At 42.2% G+C, this 21,465-nt stretch overlaps 2 protein-coding genes across 6 annotated transcripts in view; one reads left to right on the top strand and one right to left on the bottom strand.

The window, feature by feature from the left end:
• LOC135526744 (proton-coupled amino acid transporter 1-like) overlaps positions 1-6,784 on the top strand; it is a 38,888-nt gene extending 32,104 nt beyond the window's left edge. For all 5 annotated transcript variants that reach the window (XM_064955363.1, XM_064955364.1, XM_064955365.1 and 2 more), the window contains 2 exons: positions 1,893-2,062; positions 3,494-6,784. In XM_064955363.1, coding sequence (XP_064811435.1) covers positions 1,893-2,062; positions 3,494-3,768 — 445 coding nt within the window. In that variant the 3' untranslated portion in view covers positions 3,769-6,784. The remainder of the gene's footprint in view (positions 1-1,892; positions 2,063-3,493) is intronic.
• An 8,469-nt stretch (positions 6,785-15,253) lies between these two features.
• Positions 15,254-21,465, bottom strand: part of LOC135526742 (protocadherin Fat 2-like) — a 78,598-nt gene continuing 72,386 nt past the window's right edge. Inside the window, exons 24-28 of the mRNA XM_064955362.1 lie at positions 19,392-19,887; positions 18,646-18,799; positions 18,131-18,230; positions 17,540-17,981; positions 15,254-16,977 (exon numbers count right to left, since the gene is read on the bottom strand). Coding sequence (XP_064811434.1) covers positions 16,457-16,977; positions 17,540-17,981; positions 18,131-18,230; positions 18,646-18,799; positions 19,392-19,887 — 1,713 coding nt within the window. The 3' untranslated portion in view covers positions 15,254-16,456. The remainder of the gene's footprint in view (positions 16,978-17,539; positions 17,982-18,130; positions 18,231-18,645; positions 18,800-19,391; positions 19,888-21,465) is intronic.

Genomic DNA, 21,465 nt, shown 5'->3' with positions numbered 1-21,465 from the left:
TTGCACTGAATCATACAGTATGATGTGGTAGACATTGCACTGAATCATACAGTATGATGTGGTAGACATTGCACTGAATCATACAGTATTATGTGGTAGACATTGCACTGAATCATACAGTATGATGTGGTAGACATTGCACTGAATCATACAGTATGATGTGGTAGACATTGCACTGAATCATACAGTATTATGCCGGAAAGAGGAGTTTTGATTTAATATTACCGTTATAGCAACGTTCTCGTTCAACAACTCTAAATTGCTTTTGCATGCCCTTGAAATGGGTAACTTGACATAACATGATAGAGGTTAGTTAAATGATCAAAAGGAACATGTGATTTATTTATTAGCCTAGTGGATGGAAGTATGTTAGGTATATCATGTGAATTAGGCCTCATGTAAAATCATTGTCAAAAGCTGTTGGTCTAGATTATGTATCACATCCTGTTGGTCTAGATTAGATTATGTATCACATCCTGTTGGTCTAGATTAGATTATGTATCACATCCTGTTGGTCTAGATTAGATTATGTATCACATCTTGTTGGTCTAGATTAGATTATGTATCACATCCTGTTGGTCTAGATTAGATTATGTATCACATCCTGTTGGTCTAGATTAGATTATGTATCACATCCTGTTGGTCTAGATTTTTTTTAAACAGGGCTGCCCAACCCTCTTCCTGGAGATCTACTGTCCTGTAGGTTTTCAGTCCAACCCTAATTTAGCATATCTGATTCAGCTAGTTAAGGTCTTGTTGAGCAGCTAATAAGTATAATCAGATGGGTTAATTTAGGGTTGGACTGAAAACCCACAGGACGGTAGAGCTCCAGGAAGAGGGTTGGACTGAGAACCTACAGGACGGTAGATCTCCAGGAAGAGGGTTGGACTGAAAACCCACAGGACGGTAGATCTCCAGGAAGAGGGTTGGACTGAAAACCTACAGGACGGTAGATCTCCAGGAAGAGGGTTGGACTGAAAACCTACAGGATGGTAGATCTCCAGGAAGAGGGTTGGACTGAAAACCTACAGGACGGTAGATCTCCAGGAAGAGGGTTGGACTGAAAACCAACAGGACGGTAGATCTCCAGGAAGAGGGTTGGGCTGAACTCGCAGGACTGTAGATCTCCAGGAAGAGGGTTGGACTGAAAACCCACAAGACTAGATCTCCAGGAAGAGGGTTGGACTGAAAACCCACAGGACAGTAGATCTCCAGGAAGAGGGTTGGGCTGCCCTGATTTATGAGATCCTGTTGGTCTAGGTTATTTATGGGTTGATCATATAGAAATATAAAAACATTCTTCTTAGGCCCGTAGTAAATTTAAATTACCATTTTTTTTCATTTGTTTGTAATAACCCATAGCCTTCTGGGAATGTTAAGTAGTCCAACGTTTTATGGGTGGAGTTAGGAAGTTGGCTGTCCGAAGTATTAAAATGGAAAGGTCATTTTAATCTGTCTGCATATTTCAAGACGTGGCATATGAGGGTGTAATCGATGGATTGGATGATACTATTCCTGTCAGGCATCTTGAAAAACACATCAACCAATTTTCCATCTTTAACACAATGGAAAGGTCAAATGCTTTATTATGTAAATGTTGAAAGTGTGTGGGGCGACGGAGAGAAACCAAATGGTGCAGTTTGAGGCCATGTGGCCGGAGAGATGGAGGTGTAAGCAGGTGGGTCTGAGAAGGTGTGATGTAGTCATTTTGTATTTGTATGTTTTGTATTGGAAAAAAAAAATAACATTGGAAAAATTACAGCTCACAACTATGGTGGCTGTATCTGCCTTTGACATTAACCTCTGTCTCTCTCTGTCGGCTCTCTCTGTTGCTCTCTCTTTCTTTCTCACTCTCTCTCGCTCTCTCTCCCTGTGTCTCTGTCTCTATCTAGGATGTATCAGATTGTAAAGCTGCTCTACTGTTTCGGTATCTACATCACCTTTGCCCTTCAGTTCTACGTGCCAGCTGAGATCCTGATTCCTCCGATGGTGTCCCGTGTCTCAGAGAGATGGAAACTGCCAGTAGATCTTCTGATCCGCACTGCGCTCGTCGTTTTTACCTGTGAGTATGACGTCTGTCTTTCTGTCTGCCGCCCCAGGGCAGTCTACCATCCCCAACACCTCAGTGTGTACAGTCGTGGCCAAAAGTTTTGTGAATGACACAAATATTCATTTCCACAACGTTTGCTGCTTCAGTGTCTTTAGATATTTTTGTCAGATGTTACTATGGAATACTGAAGTATAATTACAAGCATTTCATAAGTGTCAAAAGCCTATATTGACAATTACATGAAGTTTATGCAAAGAGTCAATATTTGCAGTGTTGACCCTTATTTTTCAAGACCTCTGCAATCCACCCTGGCATGCTGTCAATTAACTTTTGGGCCACATCCTGACTGATGGCAGCCCATTCTTGCATAATCAATGATTGAATTTGTGGGTTTTTGTTTGTCCACCCGCCTCTTGAGGATTGACCACAAGGATTAAGGTCTGGGGAGTTTCCTGGCCGTGGACCCAAAATATCAATGTTTTGTTCCCCGAGCCACTTAGTTATCACTTTTACCTTATGGCAAGGTGCTCCATCATGCTGGAAAAGCCATTGTTCTTCACCAAACTGTTCCTGGATGGGAGAAGTTGCTCTCGGAGGATGTGTTGGTACCATTCTTTATTCATGGCTGTGTTCTTAGGCAAAATTGTGAGTGAGCCCACTCCCTTTGCTGAGAAGCAACCCTACACATGAATGGTCTCAGGATGCTTTACTGTTGGCATGACATAGGACTGATGGTAGCGCTCACCTTGTCTTCTCCAGACGAGCATTTTTCCGGAATCCCCAAACAATTGGAAAGGGGTTGTTAGCGCGCGCTGCGCCCGGCCCGCCACAGGGGTCGCTGGTGCGCGATGAGACAAGGATATCCCTACCGGCCAAACCCTCCCTAACCCGGACGACGCTAGGCCAATTGTGCGTCGCCCCACGGACCTCCCGGTTGCGGCCAGTTACAACAGAGCCTGGGCGCGAACCCAGAGTCTCTGGTGGCACAGCTGGCGCTGCAGTACTGCGCCACCCGGGAGGCCCTCAAGTCCCTTCTTATACAACAGACTTTAAAGGTTCATTGCAGCAGTTTTATCTCAACATCAAATCATTTGTGGGTAATAATTAAGTACCTTACTGTGATTTGTTTAAATTAAAATGTTCAAAAATTAACAAAAATAGCTTATTAGCAAAGAGCAATTTCTCAAGCAAGAATCTTGTTAGGACTGTCTGGGAGTGGTTTAAAGAGGGAGGGGAAAACTAAAAATGAGCTGTTATTGGCAGAGAGATTTGGAACTCTTGCTCATTAGTCTAACTAATTCACTGAATGGTGATGTCACCATGGAAGCCCAAAACTCCATCCAACCAAAACTGACTGATATTTTAGGTGGTCTTTTCAAACACTGAAAGGGGCATTATCATTTTCACAATTTCACATACTATTATTCCAACCTCTCTCCCCAGGTGTCCTGGCCATATTGATCCCCCAGCTGGACCTGGTCATCTCTTTAGTGGGGTCCATCAGCAGCAGTTTCCTGGCTCTCATCTTCCCTCCACTCCTCCAGATCCTCACCTACCACAACGAAGGTCTGTCTCCCTGGGTCATCGTCAAGAACACCCTGATCTCTGTCATCGGCTTCATCGGCTTCATCACCGGCACCTATATATCCATCACAGAGATCATCAAACGCAACGGCAGACATGACAATCTGGATGTGACCTTCTTCCAGGTCCAGTGAGAGATTTAGTGAGGAAGAGGAGGATATCTTGACTGTGGTTGGTCTGGCAAACAGTGGAGGCTGGTAGGTGGAGAAATCTGAGGACAGGTTCATTCTAGAATGGATGGTGCCTTCCTCCGATTTAAGGTGACACCAGCCTCCACTGCTGTCAAACAATCAAACCCAGAAGTCCTCACCCTGGCATCAGCCATGTTTTGTTTTTCTCACTTGCTCCATTGTCCATTGATTACACATTTATTGATATTGTGAGTCTGCTTACTGTTGTGGTTATTGGTCGCTGTGGAACAATTATTTAATGGAATATAAGTGTTAAATCAACTATTTTCTACAGTAGCTGTATAGCCAAGTAGAGAATGTGACACGAGCGTCATTCTCTCTGTGCCTCATGAGCTTCGATGTTTTTAACTTCCTAATTTTATTACATACTTTTATATTTTAAACTTTTCTATGACGCAAGCGCACCTTCTATCTTACATGTTTTATTATTTTTTATCGTGAATAATTTAACCAAATCATTGAGCAATCGCATTCTCGTAACATTTTATTATTATTGTTAAAATATCCTGGGAGTGGTTAAAGTTGTTTTAAGTGATCAAATTAAGGCAATAAGGTACTTATGTGCCTTATTGCTATTATAAACTGGTTACCAATGTAATTAGAGCAGTAAAAATACGTGTTTTGTCATAGCCGTGGTATACGGTCTGATATACCACGGCTTTCAACCAATCAGCATTCGGGGGTCGAACCACCCGAGTCAATAATAGCATTTAAATAACAGTTAAGTGCCATTTTGAATGATATCTTCATTCTACAGACCTTACAAAGAGGAAGATGTATGTTTTCAACCACAGCGTGACTAGACTATTTCCAATAGAATGGTAAATGACTGACCGTGTTTAAGACTATCAGAACACAACAACCTGTAGTCTGTTGATCGTCATTACTGCTGTACATGTAGCTATGACAATGACCGATGAATACCGTTTACTGATTGACTACATTTAGAGACAAGATGTAATAGTTGAGAGTTCACTTTTTTGTTGTTTTTAAAAGGCAAAGCTTCATTTACATTTAAGGCAAGCTGACGAGATCACCTACTGTAATACTGATGAAGTTGAGGGACTGTAAAGAGAAAATACAAAACAATGTGTGTTATTGTAGAGATAATACCATTTTGTTATTTCTCAGTTGATGTTATTTATGTTGCCATTTTAATTTCTTACATTTGTCTCAGGTTGGGCACTGAATTTATTCATGTTACTAATCATCCAGTTTTCACAACGGCTATTTCATTTGTTTTATCACGTGTCTCGCTTGTACCAACGGTTTGAGTTTTTAGACTGAGGTGGGCCCAGATTAGACTGGGTTGGACTGAGGTGGGCCCAGATTAGACTGGGTTGGACTGAGGTGGGCCCAGATTAGACTGGGTTGGACTGAGGTGGGCCCAGATTAGACTGGGTTGGACTGAGGTGGGCCCAGATTAGACTGGGTTGGACTGAGGTGGGCCCAGATTAGACTGGGTTGGACTGAGGTGGGCCCAGATTAGACTGGGTTGGACTGAGGTGGGCCCAGATTAGACTGGGTTGGATATCATGGTGATGTCACATGGCATTGGGAGAATTTAACTGATAGTTGGTCTCTTCGACTAGCCTTCAATAATGGCAGGTTTGAACTATTGTTGAGTTTGCACTTTATTGTTGCTGAAATATAGTATTCTGAATTTCCCGTGAGAGAATACTGCTGAACATTTTATAAGGGGTCTTTTTTTCGTGATCTTCAACATGTAAAAAGAAAATGTTTTTATTTCATTACAGTCTAAATGGGGAAAAAGTTCACAATTCTGGAAATTATACTAGCTTTGAATAATGGCAGGTTTGAACTATTGTTGAGTTTGCACTTTATTTTAAATCAAATATAGTATTCATGAACATGTCATTTTTATTTTATAATTTTTTTAATTTTATTTCATTACAACCTAAATGGAAATTATATGTAAGCATTTTTGTTGCTTGTTGTGGTGTTGATGGGAATTCTGATGTTTACATCCCCTTAAATTGCAGCCTATTCCCTTCATAGTGCACTACTGTTGAGCAGAGTCCTATTGGCCCTTGTCAAATGTAGTGCACTATAATAGGGAATTGGGTGGCATTTGGGATGTAGGCAGTCTCGTACACTAGTCTGATGTCTCTGTGGACATTAGCTACGAGGGGATGACTTGGCGGTTACCCGTCATGGAACTTAAAGATCCTCTCCGGTACTTTTGCGTACTCGTTAGCCAGTAGTTCTGGACAAAAGTAGGCCCCCCGAAAGTGGTGTACTACGGCGTATGTCCCACCACATCATTGCTCTCGCTCCCTCACTCTACTGTGTGTGTCTTGATAGTTGACACTCAAATGGCGAGGTGCTGAAGCTCTTAATTGCTACGGGGGCTGGCCCACGTGGGGGGCAGATGTAGGGAAAAGGGCGCTGCATAGCTTCCAGAAAACAGCCACTTTCAAGCTAGGGATTTTATTTAGAATGGAGATAAAACAGTAATTCTGCTCATAGATGATGCCTGTATGAACTACACATTGACACATCCAGCCCAAAGCGGGAGTACTATTTGCCAAAGTACCGGAGCATGTCAGTAGTTGGGGCGGCAGGTAGCCTAATGTTTAGAGCGTTGGGCCAGTAACAGAAAGGTTGCTGAATTGAATCCCAGAGCTGACAAGGTAAGTCTGTCATTCTGCCCCTGGACAAGCAGTTAACCCACTGTTCCTAGGCTGTCATTGTAAATAAGAATTTGTTCTTAACTGACTTGCCTAGTTAAATAAAGGTACATGTTTATTATAAAAAAAATGTAACGTCTTATAATGGAAATAAATATTTGCATATCATGAATACCTCAACTATCATCACAGCTTGTCTTGGGGCTTTTACAGATGTATGTTAAGCCAGAGTAATATTGTACATTTTTTGAGTCACTGAATGTACTGTAATTTCAGCAAAAATAAAAACGAGTGGGTATATAATAAAATATGAGCATATTTCCTCACTGTCTGAAATGCTCTCCACTATCTGAAATGCTCTCACAGCTGTTGAGTGCCATGGAGAGAGTGGTTTGGGGTGACGTCTTCTTTAACTTCTCTATAGGCGCTACACCAGGGTTCCCACCAGTGTTCCCACCAGGGTTCCCACCAGTGGGAAGGTGGTTTTATTTGGCCCCCCAAGTTTTCGGAGCAAATTTTTTACTTTTAAATGTATTATTATATTGTTTTGTACTTTTCCCTGTTGGAAATCAGCTCCAAGTGATTTTTAAGAATATAAGTATTCCCACGCATAATAGAGCGATACAAATATAAGCTAGGTTTGAAATGATTTTGTTTTAGTCAAACGTGTTTGGGCTTCTTACGGTCAATTTGCAGTCTACAAATTATTTTGTAATTACAGTTGAAGTCGGAAGTTTACATACACTAGCCAAATACATTTAATCCTAGTAAAAATTGTCTTAGGTCAGTTAGGATCACCACTTTATTTTAATAATGTGAAATGTCAGAATAACAGTAGAGTGATTGATTTATTTCAGCTTTTATTTATTTCATCACATTCCCAGTGGGTCAGAAGTTTACATACACTCAATTAGTATTTGGCAGCATTGCCTTTAAATTGTTTAACTTGGGTCAAATGTTTCGGGTAGCCTTTCACAAGCTTTCCACAGTAAGTTGGGTGAATTTTGACCCATTCCTCCTGACAGAGCTGGTGTAACTGAGTCAGGTTTGTAGGCCTCCTTACTCACACATGCTTTTTCAGTTCCGCCCACAATTTCTCTATGGGATTGAGGTCAGGGCTTTGTGATGGCCACTCCAGTACCTTGACTCTGTTGTTTTTAAGCAATTTTGCCACAACTTTGGAAGTATGCTTCCAAAGTTGGGTCATTGTCCATTTGGAAGAACAATTTGCGTTCAAGCTTAACTTCCTGACTGATGTCTTGAGATGTTGCTTCAATATATCCACATAATTTTCCATCCACATAATTTTCCATCCTCATGAGGCCATCTATTTTGTGACGTGCACCAGTCTCTCCTGCAGCAAAGCACCCACACAACAGGATGCTGCAACCCTCGTGCTTCACGGTTGGGATGGTGTACTTCGGCTTGCAAGCCTCCTCCTTTTTCCTCCAAACATAACGATGGTCATTATGGCCAAACAGTTCTATTTTTTTTCATCAGACCAGAAGACATTTTTCCAAAAAATGTGAAGTTGCAAACTAGTCTGGCCTGAGCAGTGGCTTCTTCCTTGCTGAGCGGTCTTTCAGGAAATGTTGATATAGGACTCGTTTTACTGTGGATATAGATCCTTTTGTACCTGTTTCCTCCAGCATCTTCACAAGGCCCTTTGCTGTTGTTCTCGGATTGATTTGCACTTTTCGCACTAAAGTATGTTAATCTCTAGGCGACAGAAGGCGTCTCCTTCCTGAGCGGTATGATCGCTGCGTGGTCCCATGGTGTTTATACTTGTGTACTATTGTTTGTACAGATGAATGTGGTACCTTCAGGCATTTGGAAATTGCTCCCAAGGATGAACCAGACTTGTGGTGGTCTACAATTTTGTTTCCGAGGTCTTGGCTGATTTCTTTTGATTTTCCCATGATGTCAAGCAAAGAGGCACTGAGTTCAAAGGTGGTCCTTGAAATACATCCACAGGTACACCTCCAATTGACTCAAATGCTGTCAATTAGCCTATCAGAAGCTTCTAAAGCCATGACATAATTTTCTGGAATTTTCCAAGCTGTTTAAAGGCACAGTCAACTTAGTGTATGTAAACTTCTGACCCGCTGGAATTGTGATGCAGTGAAATCTGTAAACAATTGTTGGAAAAATTACTTGTGTGATGCACAAAGTAGTTGTCCTAACTGACTTGCCAAAACTATAGTTTGTTAACAAGAAATTTGGGGAGTGGATGAAAAACAAGTTTTAATGACTCCATCCTAAGTGGATGTAAACTTCTGACTTTCAACTGTCTGTTCCTGGCCCCCTTTGATGATCCCTGCTCTACACTGAAACAAAAAACAATTCACCCATTTAAAAAAAAAAATGTTATATTGTATTTGTGCAAGTCTGAGCAATGTTCTATCGATTCCCGGGGTAATTTCATGTTTTCACGTGTATCTGAGCTAAGTAGGCAGAAAAACAGACGGAATGACACATTTTGCATCGTATACAACTGGCTACTTCATGATGGGTACGTTCCACATTGCAGCGAACTTGAAAGGCGTGTCGAGACAGAATAGTTATTTATGATGCAAGGTGTTCAGATCTGTTCATTATAAATCAGTCAGTTACAATTTAACCATGATACATCAAGATGTTGATGGTCTCGAACACGGCCTATTATTTTGTAGATCAGTCACCATTTACCCACAATGCATCATAGATTTGATTATCGCGAACACGGCCGTTGTACAGTATATACCAGGTGACAACAAACAGTATACACATGACAACAAACTGGCATTTTGTCATAATCATCATATTTTTCACTCAGGACATTCAAATAACTCACAGGATAGATGTACACGTGATATGTTAACAAATATGTACGCCTGATATGTAAACAATTAAAACATTAAATCATTGCGAATACGCACTTCTTAATCCCCACAATGCGTATCAAAGTAGTGTAGTGGACGTATACGCCGTATCAATGAATGATAATTGATAAAGTCTTATTTCTTCTCAGTTTAGGCACAGCAATGTGTGGCCTAAGTCAGTATGTTCCTAAATGCATATTTGCGGGAAAACACTGCTCTAAAATGCGCACGTCATGGACGGAGTAAAAATATTTATTAAGAGGGATCTAAATATGTAATAACTATCATTGGTTGCTAATATGACAATGATACTGCCTTTTGGCTTCTAGACAACAAAAATAATTTGAAAGAAAACCATATAGGAGTAGGAGTATAAGAATAGGAGCACATTGGACGACAAAGTATTTATAAAATAAATGTCTCCCAAGTTTATAAGGTCAAAAGGGGGGTGAGTGTAACGGATGTGAAACGGCCAGCTCAGTTAGCGGTGCGCTAAATAGCATTTCAATCGGTGACGTCACTTGCTCTGAGACCTTGAAGTAGTAGTTCCCCTTTGCTCTGCAAGGGACCGCGGCTTTTGTGGAGCAATGGGTAACGACGCTTCGAGGGTGACTGTTGTTGATGTGTGCAGAAGGTCCCCGGTTTAAAATTATACTGTTACACAAGCATACAGGAACGCCAAGTCGAGGACCAGGAGGCTCCTGAACAGCTTCTACCCCCAAGTCATAATACTACTGAACAGTTCATCAAATGGCCACTCAAACTATTTACATTGACACTCATGCACTCTTACCTCAACTACCTCGTACCCCCACACGTTGACTCTGTACTGGTACTCCTTGTATAAAGTCTAGGTATTACCTCAACTACCTCGTACCCCCACACGTTGACTCTGTACTGGTACTCCTTGTATAAAGTCTAGGTATTACCTCAACTACCTCGTACCCCCACACGTTGACTCTGTACTGGTACTCCTTGTATAAAGTCTAGGTATTACCTCAACTACCTCGTACCCCGACACGTTGACTCTGTACTGGTACTCCTTGTATAAAGTCTAGGTATTACCTCAACTACCTCGTACCCCCACACGTTGACTCTGTACTGGTACTCCTTGTATAAAGTCTAGGTATTACCTCAACTACCTCGTACCCCCACACGTTGACTCTGTACTGGTACTCCTTGTATAAAGTCTAGGTATTACCTCAACTACCTCGTACCCCGACACGTTGACTCTGTACTGGTACTCCTTGTATAAAGTCTAGGTATTACCTCAACTACCTCGTACCCCCACACGTTGACTCGGTACTGGTACTCCTTGTATAAAGTCTAGGTATTACCTCAACTACCTCGTACCCCACACGTTGACTCTGTACTGGTACTCCTTGTATAAAGTCTAGGTATTACCTCAACTACCTCGTACCCCCACACGTTGACTCAGTACTGGTACTCCTTGTATAAAGTCTAGGTATTACCTCAACTACCTCGTACCCCCACACGTTGACTCGGTACTGGTACTCCTTGTATAAAGTCTAGGTATTACCTCAACTACCTCGTACCCCCACACGTTGACTCTGTACTGGTACTCCTTGTATAAAGTCTAGGTATTACCTCAACTACCTCGTACCCCCACACGTTGACTCTGTACTGGTACTCCTTGTATAAAGTCTAGGTATTACCTCAACTACCTCGTACCCCCACACGTTGACTCAGTACTGGTACTCCTTGTATAAAGTCTAGGTATTACCTCAACTACCTCGTACCCCCACACGTTGACTCTGTACTGGTACTCCTTGTATAAAGTCTAGGTATTACCTCAACTACCTCGTACCCCCACACGTTGACTCTGTACTGGTACTCCTTGTATAAAGTCTAGGTATTACCTCAACTACCTCGTACCCCCACACGTTGACTCTGTACTGGTACTCCTTGTATTATTTTATTGTTATTATTTCCATTTATTTTATTTTATAATTTGCCTTTCTTTTGAACTCTGCATTGTTGGGAATGGGTTCGGGAGTTAGCATTTCACGCGTTTCAAGTCTACACCTGTATCCGGCACATACAATTTGATTGATTTGAGTAACTTTTCCCAGATTTTTCCCAGACCTGAAAAGGGGTTTCCTGAAGTGGTGTATTGTTATGGGCATAAAACTAAAATGGGATAAATCAGAAACCTACGAATTTCTGACTCAGTTGACAACCTAATTTATGTTTCAATAGTATGCCTACTATTAGCCTACTGCACAGTACTGCTTGGGTAGGCCTACTATTAGCCTACTGTACAGTACTGATTGGGTAGGCCTACTATTAGCCTACTGTACAGTGCAGCTTGGGTAGGCCTACTATTAGCCTACTGCACAGTACTGCTTGGGTAGGCCTACTATTAGCCTACTGCACAGTACTGCTTGGGTAGGCCTACTATTAGCCTACTGCACAGTGCAGCTTGGGTAGGCCTACTATTAGCCGACTGCACAGTACTGCTTGGGTAGGCCTACTATTAGCCTACTGCACAGTACTGCTTGGGTAGGCCTACTATTAGCCTACTGCACAGTGCAGCTTGGGTAGGCCTACTATTAGCCTACTGTACAGTACTGCTTGGGTAGACCTACTATTAGCCTACTGCACAGTGCAGCTTGGGTAGGTCTACTATTGGGTAGGTCTACTATTAGCCTACTGACATTCCTAAATAAGGAAATCAAAATGTTGCAGGCAGCTAATTGATATTCCCATCTCACTGTACCAGTGAGGTCCCATTGGACCTTATAATGAAGTATTAAATACTGTGACGTCATCAAACATCAATTCATTAAAACTATTTATTACATTCATTTATTCTTGTATTCTGTTCCTCATTCATTGTTTGGATGAAACAAATGTGTGGAGTTTGAATTGGGTGTAGTTTAAAAGGATTGAGGTATTTAATGAAAGTGCAGACAAGATTGCTTATGAAATAAGTCTTTGAACTGATTTCTGCAGTAAATAACATTGTAACGTGTAACGATGTTGATTTACATCATGAACAAACAATGTACTCCAACAGATTGGCATTGAACTTTTCATGACACTCATATCCATACTAAAACGTCTCCAGGGAAAACCCTCTGCAGTGCTGTTCCGGAACCCTCTGCATTGCTGGGTAACTTGAGAAGTTCCCACATATGCTGAGCATTTGTTGGCTGCTTTTCCTTCACTCTGTGGTCCAACTCATCCCAAACCATCTCAATTGGGTTGAGGAAGGGTGATTGTGGAGGCAAGGTCATCTGATGAAGCACTCCATCACTCTCCTTGGTCAAATCGCCCTTACACAGCCTAGAGGTGTGTTTTGGGTCATTGTCCTGTAGAAAAACAAATGATAGTCCCACTAAGCGCAAACCAGATGCGATGGCATATCACTGCAGAATGCTGTGGTAGCCATGCTGGTTAAGTGTGCCTTGAATTCTAAATATATTGCATAAAGTTTCAGCAGCAAAGCACCGCCATACCATCACACCTCCTCCATGCTTCACGGTGGGAACCACACGTGGAGATCATCCGTTCACCTACTCTTTGTCTCACAAAGACATGGCGGTTGGAACCAAAAATATCAAATTTGGACTCATCATACCAAAGGACATACAGTGAGACAAAGAAGTATTTAGTCAGCCACCAATTGTGCAAGTTCTCCCACTTAAAAAGATGAGAGAGGCCTGTAATTTTCATCATAGGTACACTTCAACTATGACAGACAAAATTAGGAAAAAAATCCAGAAAATCACATTGTAGGATTTTTAATTAATTTATTTGCAAATTATAGTGGAAAATAAGTATACCTTTTTGCCCCACTGTATTTCCACCTGTCTAATATCCATTGCTTGTGTTTCTTGGCCCAAGGAAGTCTCTTCTTATTATTGGTGTCCTTTAGTAGTGGTCTCTTTGCAGCATTTCAACCATGAAGGCCTCTTTAACAGTCTCCTCTGAACAGCTGATGTTGAGACCTGTCTGTTACTCTGTGAAGAATCTATTTGGGCTGCAATTCCTGAGGCTGGTAACTCTAATTAACTTGTGCTCTGCAGCAGAGATAACTCTGGGTCTTCCTTTCCTGTGACGGTCCTCATGAGAGCCAGTTAAAATAAATGAACTTATCCTCTACAGCAGAGGTAACTCTGGGTCTTCCTTTCTTGTGGCGGTTCTCATGACAGCCAGTGTCATCATAGCTCTTGATGGTTTTTGCGACTGGACTTGAAGAAAAGGGTTAATTTTTTTTCTACCATGGGCCGCCTCAATGTCATTTTAGAGAATTTGGCAGTACGCCTCACCGACATCGCAACCGCAGACCACATGTATGACGTCATGTGGGTGAGCGGTTTGCTGATGTCAACATTGTGTCCCATGGTGGGGTTATAGTATGACCAGGTATAGTCCACAGACAACGAACACAATTATATTTTAGTGATGGCAATTTGAATGATACCTTGACAGTCCTGATGCTCTGTATCCACACGTATGACAACGAGTTGCAGTTCCCGCCAAAAAATCCAGAAACTGCGCACAGCCATTGAAGATGAGTGGGACACCATTTCACGGGCCACAATCAACAATCCGGTCAGCTCTATGTGAAAGAGATGTGTCGCGCTGAATGAGGTAAATGGTGCTTCTTTTTTTTACATATCTGTGACAAACAGATGCATATATGTATTCCCAGTCATGTAAAATCCATACATTAGGGTTCTAATGAACTTGTTTCAATTAACTGATTTCCTTATATGAATTGTAACTCAGTAAAAATCTTTGAAATGTATATTTTATATTTTTTTGTTCAGTGTAGTTATGACACTTTAACCAGTGCAGTTATTGCAGGCATTCATCAATACATCTGAATCCTTGGATGTGTCCAGGCAGGTAGGGTGTGTATACTGTATACATCCCTGTCTTCTTTACAGTGCACACCAGCTCATTTATAATTTACTATGTTCACGCATTACTTGAAGATCCCCTGTGTGTCCTTGTAAATGATGCTGCCCCTATTTTGGTGTAAAATCCCCTGTATGTCCTTGTAAATGATGCTGCCCCTATTTTGGTGTAAAATCCCCTGTATGTCCTTGTAAATGATGTTGCCCCTATTTTGGTGTAACCCCTGGTGTAATCAAACATGCATCCCAAATGGCACCCTTTGCTCAAAAGTAGTTCACTGTGTAGGGAATAGGGTGCTATTTGGGTTGCAGACCTAAGCTATCCCTGGAATGTTTTGTTTATCTGGTGATGCCACTTGACCTAATAATGAAGTACGTTGTTGACCCATAACCCTTGACCTTCCGCTAGTATTTACACATACATCACTCTCTACTGTCACCTTTCACGGGTCATGGCATCCAGATCCATATGCTAGAGCAGAGACAGAATGGCCATAGGGCTATTCTGGTGAATGCCAGATGGTCTGGTGGTCCATCTTTAGCCCAGTAGCTCTGGGCTTGAGGATACGCACATGTGTGCAAAATGATAATTATTTAGCTATTAATGGTGGCCTCGAGAAACAAAATGGACCGTTGTGTTAGAAATGCTTGGCTCAATTTGTGTTCCCAGTCCATCCCTGTGCTAGAGTCATAAATATTCCAGTGAGTTGTCCCTGTCACACTGAGACAGCTTCATGTGTGTGGGGGGGGGTCATGGGGGGGGGGGTCATGCATTTTCCTAGAGAGTGACATTACCATGGAGCTGTTACTCTGAGTAGGCTTACTGTTGGAAAAATATCTGGTCTTCACAAAGGGAAATTGTTTTATAAAATTAGACATGTGTAAATGAGAAGGGAGTTTAATTCTACCAATGTGATCAAATTGTGTCTCCTTGTGGTCACCGCTGGTATTGCATGTATATGTTATAGCCGTTATAGATGTCAATCCAGCAGCCGCAGTGCATTACACATACAAGTATTACAATAAATACTGACAACATATATTTTATTAATAATATAAGATCATATTTTATTCATGGCGTCTTTCCAGTGCTGAAAACAAATTGGCAATACTACATGACTTAAAATCTCTCACAGAGAAACAACTTCAAAACATGGGGTTCATACACCTCACATTGATACAAAAATAATACACACAAAAACACATTCATGTGAGCTCATTGGACTAGCACACACATACACAGCACGTATAAACACGTCGGGGTATCACGATAACTTTGAATTCAGTAATTTTCCCATAATTCCCTGGTTTTCCAGATTAGATACCACATTGCCGTGTTCGGACTCAAAGTACTTATTACAAAAGAATATCACCAACCTGGTGGGGGGGGGCATCAAAGTCAAAGTACTTCCACACTATGCACTATTTACACAATTGGCCATATCAGTGATAAAAGTTATATTGATTAGACAATCTGTTTTATGACAAACACACGTAATATTTATGCATATTTATGATCCATTTATTCATTTAAATATGGATTTCTTCTTACTGTTAGGATCCAGTCCCCTTCATTATTTTGTCACTTGTGTCTACGTCTCAAATCGTACCCTATTCCCTATGTAGTGCCCTCCTTTTGACCAGGGCCTATAGGGAACAGGGTGCCATTTGAGACGCAATCCATATGACTACATACATACTGTACTGAATGGTGAGGTCATACATATTACTGTATGCAACATCTTTTTGGTTATATGGTTATTATTGTACGAAATGTAGCTATTTTCTGCACAACATGTAGACATATTCATTCTTGATAGGAATTGGGTTTTTATTCAAAGCCAGTCTCTGTCCCTCAGAGAGGGGTCTAGATGTGTGAGCGTTTGATATTGCTGCAGCGTTTAGTACAGCACATCTTTGTTTGCGAGACCTTGTTGTGATAGTTTCAGGTAAACATCCCATAATACTGTTTAACCCTGAGGAAGAAAATGTGAGGGACTCTTTCATTTACTCTACCGAATGTCAAGCCCACTTAGAATCACATTCTATGGAGACGTTCTAAGAATTAACTGGAGAGAATGTAATTAATTCACGTCATAGAATGTTCAAGACTCAAATCTTTCATAGAACGTTGCAGTCTCTCCCTTAATGAGACCTGTGTTAGAGAGCACTGTATCTGCAACTCTCACTTAGTTCCACTGGGTTCTAGACGAGAACACTCTAAAACATTCTAGAACATGACCTCCTCACAGCTTCCATAGTCGCTCCCCACCATGTCAGACCCGTTGTAGCAGCGAGAGTTCCGTCCTGCATGCCCAGCCTGTTGTGTTGCAGGGGGAGGAGGAGGAGAGTTACACTCAGCGTAGGACGGCATGGCAACGCTGAGGCGCATGCTGAGGCGCCGGTAACCTGACGACACATTGTCCACGCTTTGTGCATGTTGCGTCGGATAGTAACTGATGGCAGTGTACTCGTTGGGGCACTGGGAGCTGGGTAAGGGAAGACCGTCAGGCCCCAGGAAGTCATCCAGGTTCTGGTTACTATAACAGGGGGGTAAGGGAGCGCGGCGGTCAGAACGCTCCAGGGGAAACGGGAATCCGCTGTAGCGAGAGTTTCTACGTGAGTCTATTGATGCGGTCACAGAGCCGTAGGTGTCCTCCACAATGTCGAACTGGGGAAACTCCTGGACCTGGGGGTACTCTTGGACCGCAGGGTTGGGTCGACCGTAGTAGTCAGGATCAGCAGGGTAGACTGAACGGCAGGGAGAAGAGAATAACACATTATCATTCACCATCGTCCTTCAGTAAAAACACCTTTTTTTTTCAGATGATTTTCACACCAATGTTAAAAGTGTCCTTTTCGTTATAAAAGTCCTTAAACTCGTTATACAGTAGGTAACGTATTCTAACCGCTGAGTGATGGAAAAACCTATTCAAATTCAACACCGTAGTAACTTATCCTCTGCAGGAAACGCCTGCCTGACCAGACTATTGCTCACAGCCACAAGCTCTGTAAAAACTGATAGTGGATTACATTCATGTATGGATGAGTAACCTCCATTGTTTCGATCTAAAGGACAACGTGAGAAGGATTATAATATGAATAATGCTTTGTTACGTCCTCCTCATCTCCAGATCATTCACCTTCAGACACTTGTCCTTTTGGGTGTCTCATCTGTCAAGTCAATTAAATGCTGTCGCTTATTTATTTGGATAAAGTGAAGACGGGCATGTCGGGTAAGCTACTACCACAGTCATCAATCAATGAAAAACTCAGACAGCTATCATCTACTCTAATTATTCATTGAACTCACCTTCATAGTCCTTATCCCAGTGGTGTTTCCTGATGGACTCATTGTCAGAGATGGATGAAGGTGTAGGAGGGAGGTTGGGGGCCACACTACACACCACGGGCCCCTGTGGCTTCTGCTTCCCGGCCCTTAGGTTTACCTGGGACCCCAGCCCCAGGTCCATCTGGCTGTGAAGCCTCAGAGATCTGAAGGGACTGTTATCCAGGTCGTTACCAGAACCTATCAGCGTGGTCATCTCTATTGGGCTGACCTCTGGAGTGTTGGCCATCATGGATTTGGCCAGACTGGGTTGGAAGTAACCGTTGGAGTCCTGAACACAGAGAGGCTTCTTCTTCTGTTGGACATAGCGTTTTCGGACACAGACAAAAACACCGACCAGGAAGAAAACCCCTGTCAGGCCGGCGCAGATCTCCACGATCTCGATGTAGCCCAGCCCGGCAGACCGCTGTATTGATGAGAAGATGGGACACCTTTTGGTTAGATTTAGTCAGGGTCGGACCACTGGTCGAGGGCAACTTCACCCTACTTCACCTACTAAAATCAGATATGTTACACAGAGCATTATGGGTACTGTAGTTTAGCTTGGTACAATACCTGGGGCAGAGCGTTGCAGTGGATGGAGCCCCCAGAGAAGGTACAGTCATACCCTCCTTGACACGGGTTGGGAGAGCATCTGTCGATTAGGCTCTGACACCTAAAGAAGAAGAAGAATACTTTATCCTCCATTATCTTGCAGAGAACAAAAATGAGGCATTTTGCTTTTAGTTCCTTTTCCAAGGTAGGAAAGAGGACAAATGACAGAATTAGGCTTAATCATCCCCCGAGCCAATGAAACGAGGGAATCAGAACAACTGTACTATTTGGTAGGTAGAAAGGTCTTAAAGATAAGAGAAATGTGAACACTATTTGTCATTTCATAAAATGTGGTATTAGAAGCATAATAGTGTATGGGCCTTTTTGTCCTAGACATGTGAACACTAATTCCATTGTAAATGAAGTTGATTTCTTGATGTCATCATCGGAGCAAAGTGTGGGGGGGGAAAACGAACATTGTGTTTATACCAAGGCTGCAGGGATGGGAGGAGTAGCTATGTGAGAGATAGACATACCTGTTTCCAGCCATATTGAGTTGGCAGTTGCAGATGTAACCTTGACTCTTTGGCACACACACCCCACCGTGGGCACAGGGCTGGGAGGCACAGGGGTTGCTGTCCAGCTCACAGCGAGGGCCATGGAAGGACTCTGGACAGCTGCAGTGGAACCCTGGAGGGTAAACCAACATATAAACAGGAAGAGAGATCAGCCTACTGAAGATGGCCAAAGTTCTAGAACACCATGACAGTTCTCTTACTCCCTCAGGAATATCAGAGGGATTCTAAGGAAGGATAGGATTCAAACTATTTCAAAAAGTGGAATACTGGGTAGACCGTTTGGTTCCATCCAGTTGTTCCATCCAGTTGTTGTCGTGAGGTCTGGTTATTCAGTTTGCACCTCACTACTCTGGTTTCAACTTCCTTGTAGAACAATTATGATACTATTTTATAAACTAGATGACTCCTCCAATCTGTTCAAACACTAGTTTGTTCAACAATCTATTTTCATAGTGGTGATTGAATGTCCACCCTCACAGATGGACTAATCAGATGTTGTTGAAGGGATACTAGACAATATGCCGTAAGTATAGTTACATCTCAGAACTAATATCCATAAACAACAGGGATGTTTTCTCTAAACCTGTAGGCTTTGTTGCTACCTTGAATGTTGTGGGTAGAGGCGTACAGTATGCTATTTGTGTTGTTTGTAGAGGTTGACACTATTGGGGAGTGATACAGTATGCCAAGGTTAAGAAACTGACCTCCATTTGATTCCTCCTCACAGATTCCTCCATTCAGACAGGGGTTACTGTCACAGCTGTTCATCCTGACCTGGTTGACACAGCACTGGTAGACCCCAAACACCCTCCTCCTCCCAGGCCCATTCCACTCCTTATCCTCCTCTGTCCTGATAGGCTCCCCGTTCAGCTCCATGCCCTCCAGGCAGCCTACCAAGCCATGTGCTTGTGTCTGGGCCCTGGCCTGGGTCTCTGTAGAGGTGGTGGTGGGAGAAGAACCAGGACCAGGGGAACCAGCGAGGATCAGAGTCCCATGGGGCTGCCTCAGATGGCAGGGTTCAGAGAGGACAACCTGGGCTGAGTAAACGTGGTCCAGGGTGAGTCTGAGGACGGTGTCGTTGACCTCCAGAAGGACGTGGTGCCACCGCCCGTCCGACACCGCTGGGGCTGCGTGGACACGCAGGGAACCGGGGAGCGTGTTGCCACAGAGGTACATGAATCTCAACTCTCCACCTATCAGCTGTGGAAGACAACAGAAGAGAACACATAAGCACAAATGTACAGAACACTGCTCATCCTAACACTGTAGACAAACCTAAGACACTATATACTTTAAATGAACATCAACTTTACTTTACATGATCTGTTCTTGTCTATTAATGTTCTGTATTATGGCATGTTTCATGTTCTATGTGAACCCCAGGAAGAGTAGCTACTGCTTTTGCAACAGCTAATGGGGATCCTAATAAAATGGAAAATACCAAACATCCTGCCCATCAGCTGTGGAAGATTGTCGAACTCTGCTTATATACACACTGATACAACTATCCATCAGCTGTGGAAGATTGTAGAACTCTGCTTATATACACACTGATACAACTATCCATCAGCTGTGAAAGATTGTAGAACTCTGCTTATATACACACTGATACAACTATCCATCAGCTGTGGAAGATTGTCGAACTCTGCTTATATACACACTGATACAACTATCCATCAGCTGTGAAAGATTGTAGAACTCTGCTTATATACACACTGATACAACTATCCATCAGCTGTGGAAGATTGTAGAACTCTGCTTATATACACACTGATACAACTATCCATCAGCTGTGAAAGATTGTAGAACTCTGCTTATATACACACTGATACAACTATCCATCAGCTGTGGAAGATTGTCGAACTCTGCTTATATACACACTGATACAACTATCCATCAGCTGTGGAAGATTGTCGAACTCTGCTTATATACACACTGATACAACTATCCATCAGCTGTGGAAGATAATATAACATTGTTCACTGTTGGTAAACTTTTATTCATCAGAGTCCCCACCAGTCTGAAGTAGAAACAGTGGAAGAGAACAACACATCAATCAAATCAAACCAAATACATTTTTATTGGTCACACACATGGTTAGCAGATGTTAATGCGAGTGTAGCGAAATGCTTGTGCTTCTAGTTTTGACCGTGCAGTAATATCTAACAAGCAATCTAACAATTTCACAACAACTACCTTATACACACAAGTGTAAAGGAATGAATAAGAATATGTACATATAAATACATGGATGAGCGATGGCCATGTGGCATAGGGTACAGTATATACATATGAGATGAGTAATATTTAACCTTTATTTTACTAGGCAAGTCAGTTAAGAACAAATTCTTATTTTCAATGACTACCTAGGAACAGTGGGTTAACTGCCTGTTCAGGGGCAGAACGACAGATTTGTACCTGTCAGCTCGGGGATTCGAACTTGCAACCTTTCGGTTACTAGTTCAATGCTCTAACCACTAGGCTACCCTGCCGCCCTGTAATGTAGGGTATGAAAACATTATATGAAGTGGCGTACATCAAGATGGCAAGATGCAGCAGATGGTATAGAGTACAGTATATACATATGGGATGAGTAATGTAGGGTATGTAAACATATAAAGTGGCATTGCTTAAAGTGACTAGTGATACATTTATTACATTCAATTTTTAAATTATAGTTTGATACATTTGGCAGATCATTAGTATAAACTGGAAATAATAGAGGTCCAAGACTCTATCCCTGTTGAACACCACATTTGATTTTAGCGGTTGCTTTAT

This window comes from Oncorhynchus masou, chromosome 32 (assembly GCF_036934945.1).
Source record: "Oncorhynchus masou masou isolate Uvic2021 chromosome 32, UVic_Omas_1.1, whole genome shotgun sequence".
Lineage (NCBI taxonomy): Eukaryota > Metazoa > Chordata > Actinopteri > Salmoniformes > Salmonidae > Oncorhynchus > Oncorhynchus masou.
Note: the sequence above shows the minus strand (reverse complement) of the source record. Positions and strands in the feature narration are given on the sequence as shown.